A 17,432-nucleotide genomic window follows, 5' to 3' on the forward strand; every position below is an offset into this window, starting at 1 on the left:
AGAGCATCGCTTGTGGAGTGGGCTGGGGCTTGAGTACACCGAGGCTGACTTGAGACGGCACTGGTCACCTGGGGGCCTGGGCGCACCTGGTCAAAGGCACCAAGGAGATATGAAGGAGGTAGGTGGTGTGGTGAAGCAGGACACCCATTCTGGGCACAAATCAACTTACATCCACCCTTTTTCTGCCTCAACTATCTATGGCTTTCCATTTCTTATCAGGTAAATACAAACTCCAAAATTGAACGTTCCAGCTCTCCATAATCTGCTGGACATTCTTCTCTCCCATTCCCTCCTGCTACGCCCTCACCTTTTCCTCTGCTGGGCTTCTGCTCTAGGATCCTCGTGACTCTCTCAACGTAAGAGGAGGAATGACACCCTCAGTGCCATTGACATTTGAGAAGCAGCATCTGACCACAGATAAGAATGGGGCTCAGCTTTCCGGTGCCTCCAACGCTGTACCCTCAAAGAGAGTAACTGTCCCAGGTTCTCTGGCTGGAGAGCCCACCACCCACTTTGGCTCATGCCCTCGCCTTCCTTTGAGCTTTAAATGCTAAGAGTCCTAAAATACTTTGACTTCGAACAAACCAAGATGGTAGAAAAAATCCTCAGTGACGTGTAACCATGGTTACTGGCAACAGCACAGGAACACACTAAGAGGAGGCCAGGCTCCCAGACCCCGTGCCTGTGGATGCTGTAGCAAACACACGCATGCAAAAGGCACTTGTTGTCATGAGCACAGACAGAGGCCTCAGAGGGAGTACCATGCCAATCCGCTGCCAGAGCCCTAGAGCTGAGGACATAGAGCTTTCCTGAGATGTCAGCAGGAGCAACGCCCAGGTCTAGGGTACAAGGTGAAATTCTGTCTGTCACGTGCAGAAGGGACTCAGATCTGGTCATCTAGGACATATTGCATCATGAAAGGAAGAAAGCAAATTATCCAAAGCCCAGCCACCACGGGGCTGAGACAAAAAACCCCTGTGGTCGTCAGAGTCCTGCTACGTTTAAGAGGATTGTCGGAGCAAACAGCTAGACAACACAGAACATCGTTGCAAAGGCATTTTTAGTCTGTGTGGTCTTTTTTGCCTAGATAATAAGAAAAAGAAGGTAAATCTCTTTCTGAACACGACTTTATTTGTGTTTGAAACATCAGCGTATTTTGCTGAGTCAAACCCTTCATTAACGCGGGAAGCATTCCAAAGTTTTGCTCTAAGCACACTAGTTAACTCTAAATTCAGGAAAACTGAAAATTACAAGTGTAAAATCAACACAGAAAAAAATCACTGAATCCGGCACAGGTGCTGTTGACACATCCTCTTTGCTAAGAGGAGAAAGAGTGGAAAGAAGCAATAATACACTCCAGTGAGAAGAATTTTAGAAGCTTTGTAAACATTCTGCGAAACTCTTGTATAAATTTGTGTCGTGATGGCATAAAACACTCTAAGAAAAGACAGCAATAAACAAGTTTTTAAAATGACTCTGCTCTTGAGTTTCATAGAAATGACTCTTCTTCCTTACGCGCTCTGAAAAAAAACTCACAAACATAAAACCCTTGAGTTCTTACAGGTAAAAATTTAGCAAAGAAGGAAATAAAATACACGTACTTGCATTTTAAGGATTGACCCACCCATCTTCGAACGCATGATCAAATGGAGCCACTCACCTTTGCAATTTCCTCGATACGCAATTTCTAACTGAGGGTCTTTGCATTTGGCGCGTTGAAATTCACAGCGAGACAGGAAGGTTCTTCCGTCAGAAGCGCAGACGGGTTTCTGAGGAGATCCCCCGCAGTCTAGGCTGCAATCTTTGTCTTTATCTTGGTCGACTCTCAAAAACTTGAGGGAATAAAAAAAGAGAAGCCAAATTTAAAGAAAGGCTGTGCAGAGCGGCAGAAAACAGAAGGCATCTAAGGCCATCTCACGTCGAGGAATGGAACCGCTGCCAGAAACATCCCGGAAATCTCTGAAAATTCTAAGCCATCGTCTGTTTCAAAAACCTCGGTGACCGACAATTCTCTAAGTCAGTGTTTGGCGGCTGAATCTCTGAAGAGTGTCCTAAATGGTGTGTGGGACCATTTCAGTCTGCAACGCGATGAGTGTGTATTCTGTTTTACCTTTCACAGACTGAATGGTGACGTTGTTCTTTTAATTAGTAAATTCATGTGCATGTTTTGCCATCATTTTGGAAGGTACAAGTGGCGGGAGTCTGCTGTCTGCCCAGAATTGAGAGGTTGTCTCTCCTAATTAAATCTATGCCCTTCGAGCCATTCGTGTTTACCCGTTTGAACTAGATAACCATTTTCTGAATAAACGCCCGTGCTCCGGAGGAAGTTGCTTATTCGTATGTCATGCAGAATAGCACTCCATGCTTGGCAGGTGACACCGCAGCACGGAGGGGACACTGAAGTCAGGCCTGCCCTCCCCAGGACTGCAGCATGGTGCAAGCGTGGAAACTACAAAGGAGCCCATTAAGATTGCCCCAGGGGCCTCCTGGGCAGTCCAGTCCCGGTGGACCGCTCCCGGTTTCCTATCCTCGTCTTGGCTCCCTCTAACCTCCTGGACACACAGCTGCAGAGCTAAGGGCATCTCTCAGTGAGATCTCAGATCCGGCCAGTCTGCTCCCACACCTGCCCTCCTTGATGACTGACAGCCCTCCCTGCCCACTGCACGGCTTTCCACTCCCATCCACACGGTCCAGTCTCAGTTCTGTCTAGTCCTCTGTCGTGCCAGATGGAACAGGGGACATGAAGGCCAATCTCAGAAGGTGGGAAGGCTTGGTCCCATAGGACAAGGGGAATCGTCACGGCCTTTGGTGGCTGGACCATCCCCTACCCACAAAGGTGTTTTCTCTGATTTATGGAGCATTAGCCATTCATTAAAGGAAAGAAAGAAAGGAAAAAAATAGAAAACTCAGACCTGCGGTAGTCATTAAATACTCAACAGTCGTGTTTGGATCTTGTGGGTACCGTGTATATTTGAACAGGTTTATTTGGCGTTGTTTACACCAGTAATATTTATAGAGAGAGCTCTGCTCAAAATGTCCCATCCTCTATTCCAGTCTGAGCTGACAGAAAAGTAAGAATGGGGTTTAGCAAAAGTTTAGCAAAAGCAAAAGACCTTCATCAACTCGTTCCCTTATCAGCAATAGAAGAAAAGGAATTTAAACTGAGGATGCATCGTCCCTTGAGAAGATACCAGAATGTTCCCTTTGCAACTCTGAGGATCCTCACTGGCAGTGTTTAAAGATCAGCCAAAGCTGACGTTGAGATGAAGCTGTGGAGGGAAGAAAGACCCCTGACAGGAGGGACTGCCCAGGGACCACGTCCCTCACAAGGAGGCCAGGGGGTCCTCACAGCCCTCCATCCAGGGGTCCTGGGCGGGAAGGGCCGAGGGCACGGCAGCCAGGAAGGTGTGGGTAACAACCTCTTAGTGCATTCTTTGGAACCTGGAAAAACTGTCCACAGGGGTCATTTCCCAGATTTCTGGATGAAGGCTTCAGCCAAGAGGAGACAGGTGGCGAGCACCAGGAGGTGACGGCTGCATCCTGGGGGGCCTCCAGGACACAGGAAACACTAGCTTTTCAAATTAGTTCAAATTCAAACAGCATGCTCTAATTTCTCCTGAGAGCAAAGTCACTTCTCAAATGATCCGCGCTTATTTTAGCCTAGAGGCAAGTGAAAACAGATCATTGTCTTTTCAGGAGGGGTTGCAAAAATCTGCTCTTTTACTTGAAAATGGATAGCGCGAGCACATAAATGCATTCGATTGAATTATGTCAGTAAGGAGTTTCAAGGCTGTTTTTTTCACGTCACCCGAAATGCTGCGTTTTAACTTTCAAGCCAAGCCTAGGGGTACACCCCTGGGGGCATGCAGCTGCCAGGAGATCAGGCCCCTCAGCATGGTGTACCTTGGGAAGTCCATCCATCAGTGAAATCCACTGCCTCACTCCTCCCCTCCAATCACTTGAGAGTTTTGATGGACTTGTTCTCATAACACACAGCTGGCCCCAAAGAGTGCAGCATTGCCCATACGCTAGAGAGAGAGAAAGACAGAGAGAGAGAGGGAGAGAAGGAGGGAGGGAGAAAGAAGGAGAGAGAGAGGGAGGAGAGAGAGATGGAGAGAGAGGGAGAGAGAGAGAGAAGGAGAGAGAGGGAGGGAGAGAGAGAGGGAGACTGAGAGAGAGAGAGAATGGGAGGAGAGGAGAGAGGGCGAGAGAGGGAGGGAGAGGGAGGGAGAGCAAGATCAGGAACAAATCGGAGCATATAACTGGCTCAGGACCAGTCACAGGGCCCAGGTCTCACACAGGAGCCCACCCCATCTTCTGTTTTAGATGAAAAGGTGGAATAACCTAAATCCTGCCGATTTTCGTGTTTGAGAGGTGGCCTATTTGCATTTCCTGAACTCCTAAGTGAGGAAATGCAGATGACTTAGGATAAGGCATTGTAATTACCATTTTTTCTAAATGGAAAGAGACAGCCTCTACATCTTTTAATAATAATTAAATAAAAAAGCCTAGCACTCTGGCATTTGGAATTTAACCATAATTCTTGATAATTTAATAGTGTAGAACTAACAATGGAACTATTCTTTGTCAGAAATAAGAGAACACACAGTTTCTACATGTCTCTCCCCCTCCCCACTTTTAATAGCAATTAGATTCCAACGGAGAAAGTGCAGAGAGGAAAACGGGCTTTCAACTGAGCTTTATTCTTTAACAAGCAAAGCCCATTAAGGAAAATAAAATAGTCCCAAAGAATTCACGGTTTCTTAAAAGAAGAACGTCTCCAAACCAGTTAAGTTTATAAAAGGCACTTTGCCAAATTTAGAAAGAAATCAATTGGACCTTAAGCGAAACTCTTAAAAAAACACACACACACACACACAATCTCAGCGTTACAAGGACTCCCGTTTCTTTTATTTTCACAGAGCGGTGCTGTTTGCACAGGTGCAAAGAGAGAGGCACACACACACACAGCTGTTTGGGCACCAAGTGGCTCCTGCTCTGGAAGGTCCCTAAGTCAAAGGCACGTGGATCAGAAACATGATCCATGTTTTACTTAGTAAATGCATGGGTTTCAGCCAGAGAGAAAGTTGGAACAAAGTCCAAACGTTTAAGAACAGGTTAAAATACTCTTTGAATGTTAACATAGATGGATTTTCCCATCATCATCTTGAATTAAGACTCTTTTTTACTGTTATGAAATGAAATAATATATGGTATGGGTAATATTAAGAAAAAGACCTCTGAAATACATAATTCTGCAGCTATAAGATTTGCAAGAGCAAGAACGTAAGAACTTGAAAGTGACTCTGGCTCCCAAGAGTGTGTGCTGGATCTACACTGAGGGGAGAGGTGGAACAGAGCAGCGAGGGCATCGGCAATGAGGGCAGATCTGGTGGGGTTCGAGAGGTAAATAATTTTGAGAGTGGCTGAGGGATGGGGAGAGAGTGGCTACAAACGGCAGCCTGTTCTAAAGAGTAATTTCTTCATTTTAAAGCTTGAGCTTTCTCAGATTTCAGCAACGAGTTCTCTGCTTTTTTAGTCAAACAGAGAACCTATCTCCAGGATGCAAGTGTGGAAATTGTGTTTTAGAGCGTGGACACCACAGCTTAAACGTGAAAGAGAAGTACAACTTGCTGCAACTTTCTCCCAGAGAGATTACCACTTTATTCATTTACTCACTCATTCATTGATTCATTCATTCATTCATTTGCTGGAAGTAATATAAGCCAATTTGTGCACGTTTTAAAAACACCCAGCATCAGTATTTTAACTGGCTTTGCCTCCTTTTCATTCGTTCTAATTGAGGACAAACTCTCATCATTTTCAGTTCGGTCAAAAGTCAGATCCAGCTTGAAGGGGACTCATTAAGTAAGTATTGAGCGACCACTCTGTGCCAGGCATTTTACCAGACGCCACGTCACCCAGGATCACACATGAGCACCAACTCATCTAGGACCAAAAGACATGATCCTCAGGTCAAGAAGAGGCAGCAGGAGGACCCGACAGCTGGGGCGACAGATGTGGGACAGGGTGACCCACGGGCCGGAGCAACATCACTGAGCACCAAGCACCAAGAGAAATGTCCACTTTGCGTTGGGAACCAAGACAGAGCTCTCAGGTCTGAGATGCAACCAAGAGAAACACAGTCCCAACAGCCTCACTGAGATGCTCAGATGAGGCTCCAGATGCTTCTTGCGGGCAGGAAGGACACGGAAACCACAGTTCAGACCCACCAAGATGAAAGCAGGAGACACACAGGCCATCAGCAATTTTCTCTTTATTTTCTGTGCTGCTTCCACTATTGCGTTTGGGTGGACATAAGACATTTTGTAAGTATTTTCATGGACTCCTGTCTGGCCTTTGATCCCCTGACCCAACTTTTCCCAGAACTCTCTTAGTTCCATCGTCAACGTCACATTCTGTGTGGGAGGTTTAGGTTCCCGGCCCCACAGCCAGGGGTGGCCATGCTTTGTGCTGTGCCTCCTGCTCTACAAATCCCTTCTCCTTTCTCAAAACATGTCTTTTCTGTTTATTTTCCTTCCCTTCCTCCACATCAATATTAATTTCAATGATGAATACAGACATTTTTGCTTCTTGTTCATACATCTTGGAGATAAGTCAAGAAATGCCTTGGGTGATTGATTGTTCCAGCGTTATGTTTATTTGAGATTCAGTAAGAACTTGGTTGTTCTAAAATTCTTCTTAACAAAACATCACACGGATGGTGTGACCCTAATGCAAGAATTATCTTTGGCAACAAAAGATCACCTTAGTCAACATTGGGTCATTATTCTTATGGATCAGAGGTAACTAGTCTGCACAAGGTGCATTCTACAAACACCCCATAAAATAGTGCCGTGCAGCGGGGTCTCCTCTTATAAGTCACACCCACTCTATCTGAGGGTCTCTCCATGCTTCTGATCACTAACAAGTGTTTATAGAGTGTTTACTGTGTCTTGGGCTGGCACCATCTTTATTAGTTTAGCTACAATTAAGTGCCAATTTCTTATCCAGGATCCCAATGAGACTCAAGGAACAAGTCAAATGAATATTTAACAATTTATGTGATTCTCTCAGGCTACAGCCTTGTGAAACAATACAAGTTTGGGATATAGAAGAACCTTATAGCAGACACTCGGCCAGTCACTTTAGAGCCCACTGGACCATAACTCTTATGGGGTAGCGATGACGTGTGTTCATCTACGTGGTCTCCGCATCCCAGCACGGTGTCTGTCTACAGTCAGTGCCCAATAAATATTTACTGTCTGAAGAGTTATATTAATGTAACCATGCGGGACTCTCTGCAGAATTACGAGGGCGTGTGGCAATAGAAAGAGAAGGTGTTTGAGCAAACTGATGTAGGAATACCAATAACGGAGAGGCGAGGCCACAGACAGACACTAAAATTCAAGGAGGCAGGACACACTTGGCATTCTGTGCTGTAACTGTCCCGGAACCAGCACACCTGCCTTCTAACCTGAAGGTTTAGCTGTCTCTCATCGCTGCGCTGTTTGCGGCACTGTCTTATTTCACATGTATTTCATTCACTACTAGGCTGAAACACACAAAAGATAGTAGACAAACTCTGCCCTTTAGTAATACCCAAAATAAACATTCTACCTGGAGAGCACGAAATAGGTTAAATGAGAAGTATCTCAAAATAAAAGGGAAAATCAACCTCGAAAGTAAGTATTCAGCACGTGTCAGACTCCATTGTCTAAACTGCCTGCTCTGCACATGGGCACCACAGCGGTGCAACTTTGGCGTGCGCCATTGTCAGCTGGGCTGCTGGTTCACCAAGCTGATCTCTGTCTCCACCCAGAGACTCTGATTCATAGACGTGGGGTGGAGCCCAGGAACTCCATGGATAATGAACAGGCTATGTGAGCACTTGGGACCCCTGACCTTCATGCGCTACTGCTCTAAGAGGTAAGGACAGTGGGCATTGCTGACACTTGACCGGACGACAGGGAGAGAGACAGGAGAAAAGCTGGTGGATCTATGTGGCCAATGGTGGTGCCCCACACCCCGATGGCCCATCCTTTGTATTTAGAACATGGCTCTGTTTTTATTACGATATACAATTCATAAATTCCCTAAGCGCCTCAGATTTTCTGGGACAGCTAAACGACGACAGCGTGCTGCCATTTTCCTTCTTGTCTTTCCTTCCCTTGGGGCATTAGATGCATTTGTTGACGAAGCGACATTTCCAAAGGCATTGAGCCAGAGTTCCCTTTTAAGTCTCCTGCTCATTTAAAAGCATTTAGAGCAAATTACACTAAAACACATGTTAGAGAATATTAGCGTAACCTTCAGAGTGACGGAATCGCATCCAAAAGCCAAGATACCAGGGAGCTTGTGTCTCAGGCAAACCTCAGTGGAGACCGTGTGCTGCACGGTGAAGTCATTTGCACTGAAGGCATAAGGAAAGGATTAAAAGTAAGAATGAGAAAGACAAGGCCTGCTGGAAGCAACATGCCCACGAGGTCCCCGTAAGATCGCCTCGTCTGCCATTGAGGCAGATGAAGGAAACATGCTCCCTGGGGAAGAACGGGGAGTAGCCGAGAAGTGTCACAAATGCTCATATCCATGTTTATTCCTTAAAAGTGTTGGCGAATGGCAACATCACACAAGAGTCAGGGCCTCTGATCTCCAAGGAGAGACCAGACAGAGTCCAGTTCCGTGTCTACATCCAGACTCCAGCGAGACCCTCATGGCATCCGAAATGTCACCTCCATCCCTTATTCAAATCTCATCCTCACATTTCTTCCTGTTTTCATGATCTTGCCCTTTTGGGAACAAAATGTGTTCCCCATGAAGATTTTAAAGGTAAGGATGTTTAGGTGCCATTGAGGTCATGAGAATCCCAATGGAGAGTGGTCTCCTTGGTGCAAGGCTTTCCCGACCAGTCCAGGCAGAAGCAGGTTCTGAGCAAGGATTTGCAGTGTGAATGAGCCAGACAATGGAATGACTATGTGACCACCCTCTTGTCTCTGGAGTTGATGAGAAGCCTCTTCACCCCACCACTGAGGGATCTGTATGCTCAACAGCTGGGACAAGCTGAGAGGGTTCCCAGGAGGAAAAGAGGGACATAGAGAAGCCTCATCTCCCCCATATTCATCTCTACCACACCCCCCAACAGCCCCCACCCCTAAAGTGAAAGAAACCCATCAAAGGAAGTCTGAATCCTTTTCCCTGTAATCATAAGAGCCAAATATTTTTTGCTCACACACCCTGGGGACAAGTGCAGAGGCTGCCCCTTTTAGATGGAATGCTGTCAGGGCCTGGAGGTTGGGTGGGAGAAGCTCACAGGGGCACCAATGAATAGGTTGAGGTTCCCAGGGGACAGCAAGCCCAGGTCTTCATTAGACCAAGGAAGAAATGGTGGATCCCAGAGGAAGTCACCCAGCTAATTTGTGAAGCAACTAGAACCAAATCAAGGACTGTGGACCCGGGTCCCTACTCTTTACTCCATCAAGCATGGCAGAGCACTTGACCCAAAGTTGCCAGGGCTGGGTCTTCTTTCTCCAGGACACCTTCTCCAAGGGCTCTGATGTCCACCCCACACAGGACCAATGTTAGAACAGCAGCCTTGGAAAGACGCACGGAAGAGGGGCTGGAGGGATTGGCCGCAAAGCGCCCCTTCGGTTGTGCTTCGCCAGCTCTTTCGCAGATTTCCATCTTCTTGCTTGATGCAGATTCAGGGCTGGCTCCTGTCTGGCACCCTCCGAAGTGGAAAATGGCACATTGCCCTTCTCACCTTGGTGTACACATTAAGACAGATTCTCCACATTTTTTAACAGTCTTTGTTTATGTTACGAGATAGCCGAGGCACGGGACCCTTCAGAGAGAATTCTCTTCACGGGGCTTTGAAATGGAACATCTGATACTCTGATGCTGTCACATCACTACTCAAAATTATCGCCAGTATTGAAACGCATAAGCACATTCTCAGAGATAGGTGGAAACGGCTCTGCAGGCCCCACACTCACTAGCTGCTAGAGGCTTCTGTCGTCCATCACCTGACGCCTCTCAGCTGGGCGTCTGCAACGCCCTCTCCCTGGCGTGAACGCGGGAAGAACCAGCTCTCTGCTCTAATCTGCATGTTTCATACAAACAAAAAGGAATTTCACGGGTAGAACTTGAAGGCTGGGGTCAGGGAGCACGTGACCTGCCCTGTCTGCAACTCAACCAAAACCTTGGAACATGGAGCACATCGTCCTCGAGATCTGCACAGCCCAGCGCAGAAACCATTAGCCATGTGCAGCCACTTACGTGGAAATGAATTAAAATGAAATGGAATGTAAAATTCAGTTACTCCGTGGCACTAGCTGCCTTTTAAGTTCTCAGTGGACACCTGTGTCTGGAGCCCACTGTATTGGGCAGGACAGACGATAGAGCATTTCTGTCATCGCAGGCAATTCTTTTAGACACCGCTATCTAGCAGCAATGATTAAGGGTCATTAATTTCCTAAACCAGCTCCCCAAAGCCCAATTTTTAAATGAACAGTTGCAGAAAGATAAGTAAAAACCAATTCTGTGGCTATATACATTACTAAGGAAACAAATACGAAATGTTGAGAAAAGAGTCATTTTTGGAAAAGCTTATCTTGAAATTCACACCTTTAATTACAGAGAAAAGAGAAAAACTTTAGTTACAAGAGGAAGGGAAATGGGAAGCTTTTTGCAAAGGGAATAAAAAGGACATGAGTGACTTCAAGAGTGTTTTAGAAGTCGATCGTAGATAGCAGGAGAAGCGTGTTGGGGGTGAGGGAAGACAGACACAGGATCCACTGGGGAGAGGAGAGGAAATGATCCTGGGAGAGGCTGGAGCATCGCCAAAGCAAACCCAAGTTGGGGATGGAGCAACACTGAACACAGTGCCATGAAAGGGACGTTGGCAAAGGAAGGTTTTGTAATTGTGGCAATGCGGGTTCCACGTTGTAACCAATGGGAGCACGTTGTAACCTCAGAGGGAGCAGAGAGGACGAGGAGGACGAGATACAGCGCTCTGTGGAGAAGTCCACACGGCTCTCCCAAAGGGCAGTTTCCACAGAACGCTTCCCGGGTCTTTGTGAACCACAGACATCGTAAAGGTATGCTTTATTTTTCAGAGGTACTGAAAGCGTCACACGTATGTTAGAGAGACATTACATATTACAAAGAGACGCAACCAAAAATTCAGGTTTTTTCAGAAGAAAATGTCAAAGCTCAGGAAGTAATCCCCAACAGTGTTGACTGGAAGCAGCAGAGCATGGTCGTCCTGGGCTAACACCAGTCAGTGTCAGAGAAAGAGAAAGAGTCATAAAAGAAGTCAAACTTGCCATCATCACTTTCCCAGGGGCCACCTGCAGGCACGGTCTCGGTGCACAGCCTCCAGTCCGGGAGGCACACCTGCAGGAAGGAGAGCCCATTAAAGGGGCAGCAAGAGTCTTTCCCTGGACATATGGCATCCTTAATTCCACAGTTCATTCAGAGACACAGAAATCCTTGCCTGAAGGCGAGTTCATATTCCAGGCTTGGGTTCTGCATATCCTTAAACACACCCTGGCTCATGAGCACTCGAATGTGGGGAGCCTGGAACCAATCCCCCGATTCTGGCTGAGCTGATATCTCTTCTTCAATTCCTGGGGAACACAGAGCCTTGGGTGGAAAGGGTGGGTCACCCCTCCTCTCTGAAGTTTGCTGCCTCCCTCAGAGCCTTGCTCTTGGGTTTGGGCTGCTCCCAATATAACACCAATATTATAACACCAATATAAGGAAGACTAAAATTCTCAATTTCTATCTTCTCCAAGTCGTAGGCTTCCTAGCCCCCAAAATCAGTTAAATTCTAAGCAGGATAAGTCAGAGACATTGCTGATCTCCAATGTACTTATAAAGCTTTTCCCATCTTCTTGACAGAGATGATGTGTCAAGGAAATATTCCAAGTGTGTGTTCATTTATCCAAAAGGATTTTGATGGGTTGTTTGACCCTAGAAAAGCACTTCAGTGAAAATCCAAAGAAATGCTGTCTAAGTGTTAAATCCAGAAAAACAGGAGAGGGAAGAAGAGAGGAGACACAGCCACTATTTTTATGTATTTGCTAAGAGGATCAGCATTTTGGATCCCTAAAATCTCCTAATTAGAGTGAAAGTCAGATTAGATTAGAGTAGATGATTAGGGTGCGGGCTCCCATGGGTCCAGCTACCTGGTTCCAGACCTGGTACTTTGCCATTTCATAAAGAGCAAATTCACTCAGAATGTTGAAGAGGAAAAACTACTCTTAATAACATCTGGTATAACTATTTAACAAACTTGCCAAGATTTAGACCAATATGCCTGGCATAATGTCAAACCAAGAAAACAATGAGGTTTATAATGGAAACAGAGTGAAAACTCTAATTGAGGATTGTTCCAATGGCATCAGAATGACTCCACACTCATAATATTCTAAAGTTACCAAATCCATGATTGTTAACATGCGAAACTCACAGAAAGTGGCTACTGCCTAGAATCAAATTATGTTTTTTGAAGGGCAACTCCTTTAGGAGTTCACGTCAAGAAATACTAAATGGCAAGACGCAACAAAAATAGCAACAACAACAAAGTTAAAAGCTAGAGAACATGTCTGATGAAATAGAGTAAGTTGAAATCAATTTTCTTAGCTGTCATTTAACTGGGAAAAGAAAACCAGAACTTATGTGCTTTTTGGAAAAAAATTATATCCACATTGTCAACTTGCTCATCTAAAGCTAATTTTTAACTAACCAGGATTTAATATGCCTAAAAATTTGATATTAACATATCAAATTAATATAATGTTAAATTGTGCTATTATAGGGCCAAATCTCATCACAATGGCGTCCATTCTAAAGACATCTCGGCCTTTATAGTTTGAACATCATGTTCTGAACTGGAGTTTTCTTTTGGTTCTAGAAACGCGTCACTTACTTTAAAGTCTGTGCATCATTCATCAAACATTTTCCCCCATCATTGTGCAAAGCTACACAATATCTTGTACAAGAGAAGATGATAAAAGAATGGGAATTGGGTTTTTTAACAAAACTATACTAATAAAGATCAATGCTCAAGTCAGTTGTCCTTCAAAGAGATCATTTCTGAGCACATCTAAACATTCCCACAGTTTCGCTGTTATTCAAATTTGTGAACTCTTCCCTTGAAAGGACCTTCACAACAGTTTATGGAGGATGCAAGGAAATGTCATAAGATGATGTGGAAACACAATTTCCTGCTCTCTGACCTCATTTAATCCTTAGCAGCCTATGGCACGGGGACCTCAAGAAACCTTTCCTCACTCTGCAGGTAGCAATATTGATGCCCAGAGAAACACAATGCCTTCCTCAAAGTGAAAACATGATTTTGTGGTGGGAGGAAGGAGCCAGAACATTCATGTGGCCCTCGTCACTGTCCACGTTTTGTCCCACAAACAAAGCTGTCTCTCAAAACACCATTGATCCCAGGGCCACTGTCATCTCATAACCAAGAGAGAATCTATTTAGCCAAACCCACCTTGCTCTGTAATAATGTTCATTTAATCTTGGGGTTGTAACCATGAGATCTGTAACTGATGCTCACACTTGCATTTCCAGCCACTGGCCCGTGTCATTCACTTCCACACACCTACAAGAGTGAGCTTTCCAGGCTCAGATTAATCTGGTTTGATTGGCCCATAGCTGTGAGAAACTGACCGTTCATGCTGGCAGGCCTGACACGGGGCTGGCAGGTTTCTCTTCATGCTTCTGGGATGTTTCTTTCCTCAAAAATATGAGGTGAATTGAAAGGGACACAGAGGTAGAGAAAGATGAAATTCTTGTGAATTAAAGATAAACTTCATACTTTTGCATGTGTGTGTGTACCTTTTTACCTTTAAGAGGTGGGTTCAAGGCCAAGAGTATTCTTATATGAGTGGCAAGTTGAAATTTTCATTTTAAATACAATTGTGTTTTTCAGTGTAGACAGGGGGAGCCATATTTTTGCCTCCCTGAGAAATTTCCCCTTCAAATACAACCTGTAATTTCTCATGCATGTGTGAAAAATCAGAGAAACATTATTCGGTTTAAATAAATTAATTGGTAATTCCAAGAGTGAATTTGATATCAGAATTAATTAAAATTCGAAGACATTACTTAATTAAAAGGAATTCAGTAAATTAGAAGATTCGCTTCTAAAGTGAGAATATCAGGTTCATCAAAGAAAGAGAAGAACTGAGGTAGAATTGTGGCTGGCTCTAAGAAAGGTTAAAATTAGTTTTTCAATGTAGTTAGCAATATCTAGAGTTATTCCAGAAAAGACTGAAGAACGAAGACATCAACAACACAGTTCACTCTCCATTAAGTTTATAACTTTCTGTAGTCAAGGTTCCCACTTAGTTTTAGTGTTTGTAATATGGCCAATGAGTCAGGATCTCTTTAAAAATAATGATAAAATCACAAGTAAATAAACTGAAACAGCTTTTCTCCATCTGTGTCCCATGAGATTAAAACACGCTCACAGCTCACGTGTGCAAATATTTTAACTCGAGTATGGAATTCATGTTTTGGTTTAAGTTTTCATTAAATACGTTATTGTTATTAGTAATAATAGTTTTGATTTCTAGAGATACACTTGAAACTCTGCCTGACTCTGGTGGGAAGTCATCCACGAGGACTTGGGGGCTAATTGACCCCAAATACTTATTTAAAAGATGCGTGCCATGGTCAATAGCATCGCATGATTCAGACCAAGAGAGCTTTCCCCTTCCAGCCACCAGACCTCCTCAGACTGCCCTACGGTCTTGGAAACACCCTTCCTGATTCTTCCCCTTGACTCTCATCCCACTCATCGAATGTTTTGGAAACTAACTTCTTCACGCTATCTGAGCATCCATAATTTCACGTGCACAAATGAACTTGTGATTTTAATAAAACAAAGTCAGTTTTGTGTTCTGCCTTGTCTGTCCCTGGCCTGTTCAGAGTTCAGATTCATCCAGCTTCCACTGACTCTGACTGGGAACACTGCCTCACTCAGATAGATGATAGGGATGGCCTGGGATGAGAAATATTTGCAATAAATTGGGTTGACCTACTGCAAAGTATGCAAGGTGATCCAGAAATATTTCCCGTTGTCAGGGATGACCTGCCCAGAGTTATACAGGGTCATCCTTTACTAGGGAAGGCATGCCCCCTGCCCTGTGTAAGTGACACACGAATGTGCTCGAGCAGATGCACAAGGCTCACCTCCACGTCCGAGCCACTAAGTGTGAGCAGGGAGGCCAAATCCCGGATGCAGCCTCAGCCCCGACCTGCGGCCACATGGCCCCGGCAAATGGCACTGAAGGGTGAGTACATGCCAAGTAGCATCTCGTGCTTCTCCAGCTGAGCCAGGACAAGCTCTATGGGGTGGCACCGTGTTGACCCCTGCAGGCCCAGAGCGCTCCCGGGCCACTGCCTGAATCATTCCATGATGGTTTGCTCTCAATTTGGGGCAGATCTCATCATTTATAAAATGCGGGGCTTGCATCGAGTGATTTCACAGGTCCCACCAAGGTTTAAAATCTGAAATCTCTTTCAGGGAACCACTCGCCCCAGAGTTCCCGCCATGAACGTTAGTGGGAGGTAGGCATGTGCGACTGGAGTGGGCTGATACTCTCTAGGTGGCGTCAGCCTTGTGAAGGGCTCATTCTCTGCCCTGGGGCCCACCTCCTGAACAGGATTCATAATAGCTCTTAATACCACACAAGGTATTACAGCCTTCAGGGAAGCTCCCTGTTTCCCCCAATACATCTTACTCTAAAACACAGTTTTACTAGAGGAGGGGACGATCTGGCTGAGAACCTGGATCCTGATCTCTTCCTCCTACAAGAACGTTCAGAAACTAAGGCTGTCCCGCTGTCTTCCACACATGGACTCACGCCGGGCCACACAAATGCAAGGCTGAGCGTCTGAAGGCTGTCGGAAGGAAATGGACCAACCACGTTTTATAGATATTGTTGTGGGTTGAACTGTGCCCCCAACCCCCCAAAATATGTTCAGTCCTAACCCTGGTACCTGCGACTGTGACCTTGTTTGGAAATAGGGTCTTTGCAGATGGAATCAATTTAAGATTATGTTATATCCAATTCAGGTTGCCCTAAATCCAGACGCTGGTGTTACAGCTTGAATCGTAGCCCCCCAAAATTCATACGAGAAGTCCTGACTCCCATCGCCTCAGAATGCGACCTTTTTTGGAAATAAGGCCTTTACAGATGTACTGAGTGAAGCTCCATTGAGTCACGCTGAAGGGAGGTGAGCCTCTAATCCAGTAAGACTGGTGGCCTTATAAAAAGGGGAAATTTGGGTACAGACAGGCACGCAGGGAGAACGCCACGAAAAGATGAAAGATCGGGTGATGTATCTGCAAGCCAAGAAACATCAAAGATGCCAGTAAGCCAGCAGAAGCTGGAGGAGAGGCCTGGAACAGATTCTCCCCACAGCCCCAGAAGGAAGCGACCCTGGCCACCCCTTGATCTCGGACTTCTGGCCTCCAGACTGTGAGACGATGAGTTTCTGTTGTCTAAGCCACATAGTTCACGGTAACTTGTTATGACAGCCCTAGGACACTGATACAGATAGGCTGCCTGACAATAACAGAGCAGTGAAATAACAAAAAAGCCACACTGATGTCATCATGTTAAAAAATTCTCCAATCAAAATGATTGTAAAATGTTACTGCTTTACATATAAAGGATGAATTAAAATTACCCCAAAAAATACTCAAAAGGGGAAAGAGAACCACACCTATATATAGAATGTGTGCCATGTGTAGACATATTCTTTGATCAAACGACGGTTTTTAAATTCACTCTATTTATTTATTGTTTCTGTTTATTATACTGCCAGGTGCATGAGAAAGCTCAATAAACGCAAAAATGTGCTCTATACAAACTTCCCAAATACTTCCCTGCATTTTTGCCTATCCTAAAGGGAAGACAACTTTCGCCGTGGGCCTGATGAGAAGCGATTGGGTTGACTGATTGGGTTTACAAGCCAACGACGGGTCACGTGATTCTGCTACGAGCTCACTTGAATGGCACTTTTGTCCCACACGGAGGTGCGCGAGGCGCTGGGAAGAGAGGGGACCTGGGCGGCGGATACCACGGAGGATAAACTCCGCTTACCCCCTGTCTGTGCTCAGAGACAGCCCTGATGGAGACAGTGACTCAGAGAACAGGTGCGCTCTGCCGGCTCCATCAGGAGGAAAAGAAAAATCAGAGGCAAAGGGCAGAAGTGTGCTCTGTGCGGCCGAAACACCGTGAACCGCCGAGCTGGAGGGAAGAAGACCAGGGCTTGGGAGCCTCTTCTTAGGGGTGACTATGCCACCACCTAACCCCTGACAAGCAAGTGCAAACTTGGTTAGTGCAGGAGAGGGCAGACGCGAGCTGGCACAGAGAGTCCTGTGTCGAAGGAGGCTGCTC

At 45.5% G+C, this 17,432-nt stretch overlaps 1 protein-coding gene across 4 annotated transcripts in view; it reads right to left on the reverse strand.

Moving 5' to 3' along the window:
• Positions 1-17,432, reverse strand: part of SMOC2 (SPARC related modular calcium binding 2) — a 172,551-nt gene that overhangs the window by 125,861 nt on the left and 29,258 nt on the right. For all 4 annotated transcript variants that reach the window (XM_023633139.2, XM_023633140.2, XM_070256347.1 and 1 more), the window contains exon 2: positions 1,661-1,832. In XM_023633139.2, the coding sequence (XP_023488907.1) occupies positions 1,661-1,832 (172 nt within the window). The remainder of the gene's footprint in view (positions 1-1,660; positions 1,833-17,432) is intronic.

The sequence above is a fragment of the Equus caballus genome, chromosome 31 (assembly GCF_041296265.1).
Source record: "Equus caballus isolate H_3958 breed thoroughbred chromosome 31, TB-T2T, whole genome shotgun sequence".
NCBI lineage: Eukaryota > Metazoa > Chordata > Mammalia > Perissodactyla > Equidae > Equus > Equus caballus.